Here is a 10,613-nt window from a genome sequence, read left to right on the forward strand (position 1 = left end):
CACCAACAGAGCAGAACAGCTGGGGACAGTCCCAGGCATTGCTGCAGGGATGGGCAAAGAATTAACACATGGGTCAGGGTCTGGATCAGTAGGGCCCGTAACCAGGCAGAGCTGGAGACAACTACTGCTCTGCATAGCCCAGACTGGGACTAAGGGCCCCCATCTGGGCTTAAATGGGTTCCTGGCCCATGGCAGGGGGTGGGTGGAGGCCCCAGCTGAGGCTGCTCAGGGCCATTAAGGCTATAAATGCCCTCAGAGCCTTGAAAGGGGCTTGTAAAAAGACTGAGCAGGAAATGAAGGAGAAAGCTGTTCTTCCTTCCTTCTAACTTTAGACCTATCCTAGGAAGGAGGACCTGAATGGAGCGCTGTCCCCAAAAGCTGTGCACCAGACTAAGGAGCAGAAGCTAAGGCTAAAGCCTGAAAAATATTCCAGAGCTGTGAAGCATAAAAAAAGGTGTGCTACTTTGTCTCTTCTGTAGTTATTTGTGAGTGAAGAATCAAAACCCTTAAAAGGCTTTGCTGGCCTTGAAGAGCTAGACTGTAAGTTGTAAGGCTCCCTGAAGGCCCTAAGGCTCTTCCAGTTGGGCAAAGGAAGATTAAGGGAGGCTGTAGCAGATGTACATATATGATTTGCAGAGGTAATGCTGCAGGAATGGTTCTTTACTACCTTTTTGTAGTACAAGAGGTACCAAATAACACTTTCATGTAGACTTAAAATCAAGTTTGTTTGGGTTTTCTGTATACAGAGTGCATAACTGCAGAATTCCCTGTAGTGTGACCTAAAGAAGCTGGGGGTAGTAACTATTTCAACAGGCAAATTCATGGAAGGATGGTGATTGAAGCTTAAAAAGCAGAGCAACAGATGCAACATGTGACCCAAGAAGTTTGATGGAAGACTGGTGGGATGTCAATAACTTCCAGGATACAGCCTGAGCATASAAAATGAACAGTAGTTCAGTGGCTCTTGTTGAATTAAGACTTGGGTTTCTCTGCCTTTAGGATGTGTACCTAATACTGCAGTGCCACAGTAGTAGATGTTCTTGAGAGCTTCCGCTGCACTAAAATGAACTAAAGGTTGCYGACAGCATGAGTATGGCTCACAGCTTACTTGGAGAAACTTTTCCTTGCAATAGTCCATTTTCTGCTGTTACCAGTGAAGTAAGCTCAAAAAAATCTTCCTTCTGCAGCAACAAGCTGTGCATGCCAGGAAGAACTTACAAGGCTTTTAAGGCATGGACAAGAGTCTTCACCTGGAATCTAAGGCATGTTTTGGGCAGAAGCTGGTCTTCGCTGTGTAGCAGCAAGGATGGGAGCAAAGCAGCACTGGAGTCACAGCTACAATAAAACCCTGCTGAAAGCCCAGGAGGTTTATTACAGCAGAGGAAGCGCTTTGTAATCTGTGTGGACACTGAAGGGGCCTGTAGCCTGCATCTGCCCAGTGCTGGAAGCTGGAACAGCAGGGCACAGCACAGACAAACGTAAGCACTGTCAGATCAAATGCTTTGAGCATGGCATCTCTACAGCCCATTGTAGCTCAGGTCTTCTTAAATTTGAAAGAGCATACCCTACTTGTTACTAGGGTTTCGGTCTCCTTTTGTTTGTGGCAATGCAGATGAAGATAACCATATCTGTAATTGCCCTTCCTGGGACCAAGCTGACCTGATGCAAGGTCAGATGCACACTTTTGTCCTGTGCACAAATGCCTGGGTACGCTGGTAAGAGCAGGAGGGGAGACACGGGAGCGCTCTCCCTTCGTGCTGCTCACTGCGCAGGGCAGGATGGCCCAATGACCTCATTCCCCGTGCAAAACATACGCATGTGAGCCTTTATCCCTCCACCCATGTCTTATTTTGTTCTTTATTTGAAATCTCACTTTTCTGTCCGGCTGCTTGTAGGATGCTGGTCTGAGTGCTGTTCTCCAACCTCCTAGGGCAGCAGCCCCAAACAGCAATCAGTGGGACCCTGGTTAGACTCAATTGCTCATTGATCCACTCAAACTACATTAAAAGAAGCTGGAATTGACTTTTCTCTGCTCCAGGAGCAATAACCATGGCCAACACAGGATATTAGGCCATTGTCAATAAGAAAAGTGGTCCATATAATCCTACTGACAAAGTCAGAAAAACTGTGTAGGAAGTCAGCTTATGTCTGGATTATGCATATGTGATTTTTTTGTCACCAAGAAGTGTTATTGGGTCAGATTTTGAGGGCAGTGTAAATTTATTCAAGATTTTGGGGTGCAAGGCAGCCTGGTCAAAATTACTGCTCTTGTAACTGTGGCTATAAGGACACTTACAAGGTAAGTTGGACACTGAGGAATCCTCTGGGTTACCATACAGCACACGTACAGTCATGTGAGAAATCCCCCACAGTACTACTGGGTCCCCTAGGCTGTTTGAAGGCACAAAGCAAAAGCAAAACATCCGCCACGCAACTGAGCGGCAGTTGCAAGAGTTTCACCTGTCCACGTGGGCCACTCTGCTCTGCGGCACAGCATGGCTTGGCTCCAGCTGGTGGCTAAGCTCAGAAGCAGGACAGGCTAAAAGCACACTCGTAAACACCTACAGCTGTTTGTTCAGCTGACAAACAGCAACTTGTTAAGCCACTGTCACCGAGTTATATGTCCCTGATTCATTTTGCTTGTCTGCTGTTGGGGGAAAGCGGGTTGGAGAGTCTCCTCTTCAGGGCAGGCAAAGAGCAGGAGGTCGAGTCCTAGGGAAAGCGCTGACTTACTTCATGGAGATGATGACCTTTCCTGTGGACTTGCGCTGGAGCACGTGGTTAAAAGCTTCATTTGCCTGCAAACAAAGCCCCAGGTGCTTGTGTTGACAGTGGGAAATGGCTTTGTAGGGAAGGAAAGAGCAGAAGGAGAACATGCAGGAGAGCTCAGTTTTGCAGAGCCTCTTGATGTTTGCAATATTACACAGCAAAAAAACTTAAATACAACCAGACACTTATTTTGTCTTATGTGGATTATACAATAGACTAGCACAGCTTGTTTGGCATAAACAGCCCAGAATTCGCATGCGAGTCTGGGCTTTCCAGTGACAGGACTGAAGTAACTCAGRACAGGACCAGTTCCTGCATATTTGACTGCCTTACATCCCTGAATTTGCTGCATGTTGGTTACATCAATATTTCTGATGAGCTGAGCTGTTATTTAGGAATTAAAATACCATCAAATCAGAAAAAAATGTGTTCTGAACATCTTCAGAGGCTTTGAGAAAACTGCAAATAAAGACACATCACAATCCACTAATTCACTTCTACAATGTTACCCCGGCACATTACTCTTTGTGAATACGCTTTGGTATAGAGTATGTTTTTATATGACTGTTTACCATTCAGTACATTGCAATTCTGCCTTTGCAGTATCAAAACAGGAGTTAATGACTCCCTGGCTCAAACCCAATGAAAGAAGATTAAAAAGGGTAAGGAAAAATGGGATTTCTTGATTTAATATTTTTGTTTCATAGAGAACTAGGACTCTGGAGGTTTCTGTGCCAGGGGCTAACTACACACAAAAACTTACTTTTACCCACAAAAAAGAACTTCATAAAAATAAGCCTGAGGAACCAGCTCTGCACAGGTCATGCAAGTGAGCAACCTGTGCAAGCATCTGAATGGTGATCAGCGCTGCTCCCTTCCTGCTGTGTTTCTAGACATTTGTCTGAGTGGGATATTTAGAGGGCTACACCCACTTGTGTCTCTGTCTCCTCAACCCAGGAGATCAAGCTCTGAAGAGGTCTGCAGACCCCTAACTGATCCAAGAGCCTTTTCTTTCCACTGGCCTACGTCCCATGAGGGCACATTGCTGTGAGCATCGCACCAGCACCTACCTCTTCCAGTTTGAAGACTGCTCCAATGTTAGGATGGATCTTTCCCTCCTGGCGATACTGAAGAGCAGAGGAGATAGCAGAGGAGAAAACAGGGAAATTCTCTTTCTGGTACCGACTCCAATACACTCCCATGGCAGACACGTTCTTCAGAAGCAGCAAGTTGGCAGGAATCGATGGGATTTTTCCTCCAGCAAAACCCATCACCACAATCCTGCCCTCCCAAGCCAAACTGCAAGAAGGAGAGAAAGAAACCAGATTTACTGGAGGCCTCCTCAGAGCTTCTCCTCGAGGCAGTACTTGCATGCTGAGGAGGGCTGAAGAGCTGCTGATGCTGAGCTCTCCCCCAGGCTCAAATGAATTAGTGCCCAGAAAAGCTCTGGTCTAGACTGCTGTACTTCAGTACCAGTCTTCAGAGAACATACTTAAAACCCTAACAAAACACACACACAGAGTCAAGGCCCCATCCCACCCACACCTCCTCGGCATGCCCAAGTTCTGCCCTGAGAGCTGCCCCAAAGAGGTGCCCCGGGGCACATCCCCTTGACATCCCTAATAAGCCATACATGGTCACCAAAATGACCTTCAAACACACCAACAGGATCACCTGTGCTCGTATGGCTTTGTCCTAAGTTAGAGGAAGGTTCAGGACTCTTGTTTCAGCGCACCTTTGCAGAGCTGCCTTGAAGATGTCCCCACCAACAGCCTCAACAGCCACGTCAGCCCCTCTGCCATCCGTGAGCCGCTTCACTTCGTCCCGCAGACTGCTCCGGCTGTAGTTCACGCTGTGGCTCGCGCCGCTCTTCAGAGCCAGCTCACATTTGGCATCGCTTCCAGCCGCCGCTATCACCTGCGACCACGGAAAAATGCAACACCCGGCACAAGAGCAGCTCTGCTCAAAGAAGGGCAGAGTGTTTTAGGTGTCCTGCTGTGATCTGTGCGAGTTAGACGCTTTAGCGCTTCCGTTAATCTCCTCATAAAAGGTCCCACAGCCCTCTGCAAACTGAAAATGAGACACAAATGACATCTCTCCTGTTTCAGCTTTCCAGAAGAAGCAGCCACCCCGGGGGCAAGGCAGCAGCAGTCCAACAGAGCTGCATCACCCAAAACCATACACCAGAAAGGGAGGAGGAAAACTCTCCTCCCTCAGAAGCCACAGGGAGACTTGGAGAAGCTGGGCTTCAGCCTGGGTTTCCGCCTACTGCTCCCACAGGAAGCCTTAGAGAAGGCACCTACATGCTCAGGATGCCTTTGCAGGCAGCACTGTGACGAGTGACACAGACCAAAACAAAGTGTCCACGCTCAGGGAGAGGACTAGCCACTAAATCGCTTTAGRTTCAGTAATGCAAGCTGGACTGGGGTTATCTCAGCACAGGGGTTACTGGGATTTTGCTCAGCATTATGGTGTGCTTTTTAGTACAGATGTTGCACCTATTCTTAGGTCTTCCCTTAAACCAAAGAATCTCTGCAAGGTATGTTTCTTTCTTATTTTATTTGTACAAAAGTGGAAGTTGGAACCAAAATGCCAACTCTTTCTCCTTACATATATAAATGCTGTTTTTTCTTAGATATTCATCAAAAGAAGAACTAAGTTAAAATTTTCACAAGTGCCTGAATGACTTTGGAGCCTAGGGCCATAGACTTCCGCTGAAAACTAGGAAGATGAGTATCTAAACGCCTTTGGAAAATGCTGACCCTCTGGGGAAACACAGACTGAGTACCTGCTCAAGGGGAGCAATGGAGATTTACAGCAGAGCCGGAGGACGGTGGAGGAGAAAGAGGGGATATTGCACGGGGGCAGGGGCGAGGGTATGTTGCAATTGGTAGGGGAAAACCAGTTTAAGAGGTCGCTGGACCCTCTGACCCAGCAAGTACCTGGTTTCAATTCTCTCCTCTGCCACTAAGTCACCCGACACTAGAGGCTGCTCTGAGCCCACGTGGCTGGTGGTGGCAGGTCCAGGAGGGAGAGGGCAGCAGGACTTGCCTGCCCTAAGGGGCTCTCCCTGCTGCCACCTGCAAGGAGCTCTGGGTCCCCGGAGAAAGGAGGGCCCTGGAGCAGGGGGCATGTGGCCCTGGAGCAAGCACACAAGGACAGAGAGTCTGTTAAAAAGGAGAATACCTTTGCCTTGAAAATATTGACAGCCAGATCAATAACTGCAAGCCCTGTAGCCCCTGCTCCTGCCGTCACCAGAACGGTTTCCCTGAGAGAGAGAGACGAGAAAGCAAATGTCTGTGGCACAACAGAAGAGCAAATCACGGATTCCTGAATGGGGCAACATGTTTTCAACACCACAGGAATCCCCCCCCCCCGTCATCGGGGATGCGCTGGGTACCACAGCTGTCTGAGGGATACTCCTCAAAAGGAGGTTTGCCTTCTCCCCCAAATCAGCCAAATCACAAGGGCTCTTCCTGCCCGAGCGCAAGGCTTTGACATTGCAAAACGAAGTGATCTGATAAGCAACATCTGCATTTGCTGGATGACTTTACAAGCAGAAGCACGTTTACTCCAGGCCATAAAGAAAATGTCACTCCTGCACCATTCAGACAGACCGTGTAATTGCCTCCGCTGTTGGGTGGGGAGGAGGATTGCGCGAATCAAGGTGGAGCAATGACTTCTGCATGCTGTCCCCACCTCCGCTGCTGGCTTTCTGTACGAACGTCAGGAAGTTGCTTAAGCTCTATGGCTTTATTTGGTGACGCTTCCCTATTTCCGAGAAGTAGAGAACTCAGCATTTCAGCTGACAAGTGCTACAGCAAAATCAAGTGAGTTAAAAAAAACCCACACTACGACTCCCTAGCCAAGGTACAACAGTATAGTCCTGCTTCTCCACAGCGGAGAGCTGCTGCCCTAGCGCCCCATCGTAAGAGAAGTACACGGCACGCGCTGATGCCGACGGCAAGCCCATCTTCAGTGAAATGACTATGCAGCTATACCTGCCTGTGACATTTCCCAGTCCGGGGGAAGCAAGATTAATGGGGAATAAATTTCATCGCTGCACACTGCCTGTGGTTTATAAAGCCGCTCAGTGCCCAGCGGTTTCACCACGAATGTCAAATGCCTTGCAGAAAGCTCCCGTTGAGCAGCTGTAAAGCTTGCACTTTACCTGTGTACTTTCAGTTTTTAAGACCTTTTTTCCTGCAGACCCTGACAGTTTAGTACTGTTCAAACGCAACAGGCACCAGCTGTTGACCCCATCTCTCRCCGACTGCCTCCTGCACCCCACCTGGACGTGTGCAACCCTCACCTCCAAAGTCCCACGCTCTCCCCACCTTAGAGGTGGGGAAAATCACAAACGTGAAACGATCCGCCCCCGGTTATACAGCCAGGCGCTACGTCTGCGGCGCGCAAAAGAGACAGGATGCCACATTTTTGACAGCGGAAAGGCTCCGGGTTGGGGTTACAGTTCGCTTGTCACCCTCCGAACCGCGGCTGCCACTTACCCCGGCTGAACGCGTGCCCTGCGGTCGAGAACCAGCGTGGCCGTGCCGTAAGTGACAGGCAGCGCCGCGGCGTCCTCGTCGGACACACCTTCGGGGATCYGCCACAGCATCTGCACGGAGACACACGGGGCACAGCGAGCCCCGAGGAGCGACAAGGGCGAACCGAAGCTGTCGCGAGGCCTCCTCGGGGGCTCGGGACGGGAAAAGGGTTGTTCCCCTACGGCTTCTTTTATCGGCCTCTTTTACGGTTTCTGTTTATCATTGGAWAGACTCTCCCAAGCACGCCGTGTCCCGTTCTGCCAGCGGGGCCAAAGAAAGGGAAATAAAGCAATCCGAAAGGGGCACGAAGCAGCAGCTCTGACAGAACCAAAGCCCTGGATGGAGAGACAGACTTCTTTTGCAATGTGGGCAAACAAACACCCTATATCCTTACCTTCTGATCAATGACACACTCCTCTGCCATAGCGGTAGTGCCAGTCACACCAATTACTCGGCATCCCTGCCAAAAAAACACTGTCGGATGGGTGTCAGGAGACGAATTGTGCCGTCCGGCTGTTATCTCTGAACTAAGCATTTGATTTCCCTGCTTTTTCAGGAAGAACCGTGGACAGCACAAGCTGTGCCGGATAACAGCCCACTTAGCAATTGCATTAACTGCACGTATCCCCCCCGCATGTTTTGACCCCGAGGCCCTAGGCGGATTCGCCGCGGAGGCCGGCAGCAGTGCCTTCTCCCTCCCAAGCAGAGCTCAGCACTTCTGCCCTGCTTTCGCAACCAGGGTGCAAAGGATCAAAGATGCGAACCCCCACGGCTCGTGTCTGGACCTCCGCCCGCAACGACCAGCGAGGGCGCATGAGGCCATTCCAAAACTCTGGCATTCCTGTGTTTTCCTTACCTCCTTCACGGCGCTCACGTTTTCTCCAATCTCCACCACCGTCCCCGAAAACTCCATTCCTAAGGGGCGACAAGGACACGCGCACGCTATGGACATGGATACAATCCCCCTCCCCGTCGCAATCAGCAGCCTCCTCTGCGGACGGACTCTAGGGGAAGCTTTCGGCAGCAAAGTACCAGGTGGGCAGAAGGTGGCAGCATTAGCACAAGAGACAGCAAGCGCTTGGTTAACCAGCTGGGGATTTCTTTTAATTGGAAATACCCACAAACTTCAAGGGAAAAGAGACTTTTTCACGCCATTGCATCTCAGCAGCGTGCTTAAGGCATAAGGCAAAAAGTCAGCCCCCAGCCTGGCACAGGTCAACGGAGACGGTACGGCCTGAAGGGTTTAGCGCGAGCGAGGACCGCGTAAGCATTGCCTGCCCMTAATATGATTTAAAAACTCGGTGGGGGCGAGGGCCGGAGGAATTCAGCATGGGGAGAGACATGCCTGCAGTGTGGGGAACCGTCCCTGCGTCCTCRCTGAAGGGTGGCACGTCCGCCGTTGGCCGAGGGGGCAAGGGCAAAGCGCGACCCGCCGGCATCCCGGCCTGCCTCCGTCCTCCCCGGCGACATGAGCTAGGCCGCCCACGTGGGCTTATTACGTGAGTTAYTGCAGCACTGAGCAGCTCTAGGCTTAGGACACGAGCATCCAGCCCTCCCCCAAACCTCTCCACGCTCCAGTTTTCTCAGCTTTCAGGCAAGTTGAATATTTACTGTCTTTCCCCCCAGACTTGCACRAGTGCTCTTTGCATGCTACTTTGCAAATGCAATTTTACATTGAGTATTTCCAGAGAGGAAGTTAAAATGTGGTCTCGMCTGCTCTAAGAAAATGCCTCCAGTCAGCCCCTGCTTTATCTGCGTACGCCGTTATTCTCCAGGGCTGCCGATCTGCTCTTAATCCCATTAGAATTTATTACGTTCAGTCAGTCAGTCACTCCACACCTCCCGCACAAATCAATCACCTCCTACTCACCGGGAGTGAAYGGAAGAGTATGTTTTTCCTGATACAAACCCTGGCAGGCCAAGATATCCGCAAAATTTAACCCACAGTAATGAACACCCACTCGGACCTGCAAGAGAGAGGGGGACAAACATAAATCTTTCCATTCAAGCAATAGCAGGAGTGTTTTAAATAGAGACTTAGTGCCCTGAGCCTGCAGCAAAGCCTGGAAAAATAAATCCCGATCTCTCAAGTCCCCAGACTAAGCACTGTGCTGTCCCATCTCTCAAAAGATATTTATGCTTTCTAACACACAGGGTCTTGGTGTCCACTGGGGAAACTAGGGACAGGCACTGGTTTTGCTGTGGCCGCGTGGATTCTCCCTCTCCCCGGCGAGGTTTTCCCACGGGACCTGATGGGAAATGAACAACCTTCACTGAAGAACAGCTCTCAGGCCAGGACAGTTTTGTCTTACACCTCATTTTAGGATGTTTATCCTTTCCATGTGTGTTGATCACAACAAGAGGCTTCTGTGTATCTTCATCTCCTTGGTGTGGGCATGTGGGTACATGAGACCCTGCGGATTTTAAGCTTGTCATCCCTTTTCCCAGCACACATAACAGAGAAAAGCACTGTTGCTGGGCTCCGCTTTTTCAAGGACACTGCAAATGCGACCCGAACGTCCCACCATCGCAGCAAGGTGTCCATCAGGATGGCTGGCAGCTATTGGAAGTGACACGCGGAAAGGGATGAGATCTGAACATCACGTGGCCTCGCATCCCCGATTTAACCTTCCTCTTTCCTGCCGTATTCTCCCCCGTTTTCAATCCGCGTGCAACCTCCACCTGTTCAGGTGTCCTTTCTTAGCTGCTTAGGAGCACCCCTGGCAGTGGCGGCGCAAGCTGCCCYGGGGGGACGCGCCTCAGCCGGCAAGCCCTCGCGCCCGCTGTACCTGCTGGGGCTGCAGAGGAGGCGAGGGCACGTCCCGCACGAGCAGGGGCTTCGCCAGCTCGGCGCACAGGGCCGCGCGGTAGCCCCGCGCGCCGCCTCTCCCGCAGGCTCGTCCCAGGACACCGACCCTGAAACACAGGCACGCGCGGCCACCTCACCCCGTGCGGCACCGCGCTCCCAGCCCCGCCRCGGCCCTGCTTCGCGGCGCCCTCCCAGCAAGAGCCTCTCCGGGCGGAGATGCTGCTTCGCGCGTTTCCATCTCAGGGCGGAGGGCGCTTCCCGCGCTGCCGGAGCGAGCTGAAGAGGACCTCGGTGGGGCTCCTGGAAGGCCGCAGCCCCCAAGCGCAGGGTGCTGGAGCGCGGCGCTTCGGGGGCTTTGGGGGAAGCTGAGGAACCACTGCCCCCCCGCTGAGCCACGGGCAGGGCTTTGGGGTGAAAGCACGCACAAACGGGTGAAAGAGGAAGGGAAGGGGGAAGGGAAGGGGATGGGGAAAGGGATGGGAAAAGGG

At 51.3% G+C, this 10,613-nt stretch overlaps 1 protein-coding gene across 1 annotated transcript in view; it reads right to left on the reverse strand.

Moving 5' to 3' along the window:
- Positions 1-803: 803 nt before the first annotated feature.
- The window catches only part of LOC112975036 (quinone oxidoreductase-like protein 2), a 68,161-nt gene continuing 58,351 nt past the window's right edge, over positions 804-10,613 (reverse strand). The window contains exons 2-10 of the mRNA XM_026084649.1: positions 10,106-10,257; positions 9,187-9,283; positions 8,173-8,231; positions 7,711-7,776; positions 7,278-7,387; positions 5,956-6,037; positions 4,505-4,686; positions 3,840-4,068; positions 804-2,798 (exon numbers count right to left, since the gene is read on the reverse strand). Coding sequence (XP_025940434.1) covers positions 2,730-2,798; positions 3,840-4,068; positions 4,505-4,686; positions 5,956-6,037; positions 7,278-7,387; positions 7,711-7,776; positions 8,173-8,231; positions 9,187-9,283; positions 10,106-10,257 — 1,046 coding nt within the window. The 3' untranslated portion in view covers positions 804-2,729. The remainder of the gene's footprint in view (positions 2,799-3,839; positions 4,069-4,504; positions 4,687-5,955; positions 6,038-7,277; positions 7,388-7,710; positions 7,777-8,172; positions 8,232-9,186; positions 9,284-10,105; positions 10,258-10,613) is intronic.

This window comes from Apteryx rowi, unplaced genomic scaffold (genome assembly GCF_003343035.1).
Source record: "Apteryx rowi isolate R43461 unplaced genomic scaffold, aptRow1 scaffold_65, whole genome shotgun sequence".
Taxonomy (NCBI): Eukaryota; Metazoa; Chordata; class Aves; order Apterygiformes; family Apterygidae; genus Apteryx; species Apteryx rowi.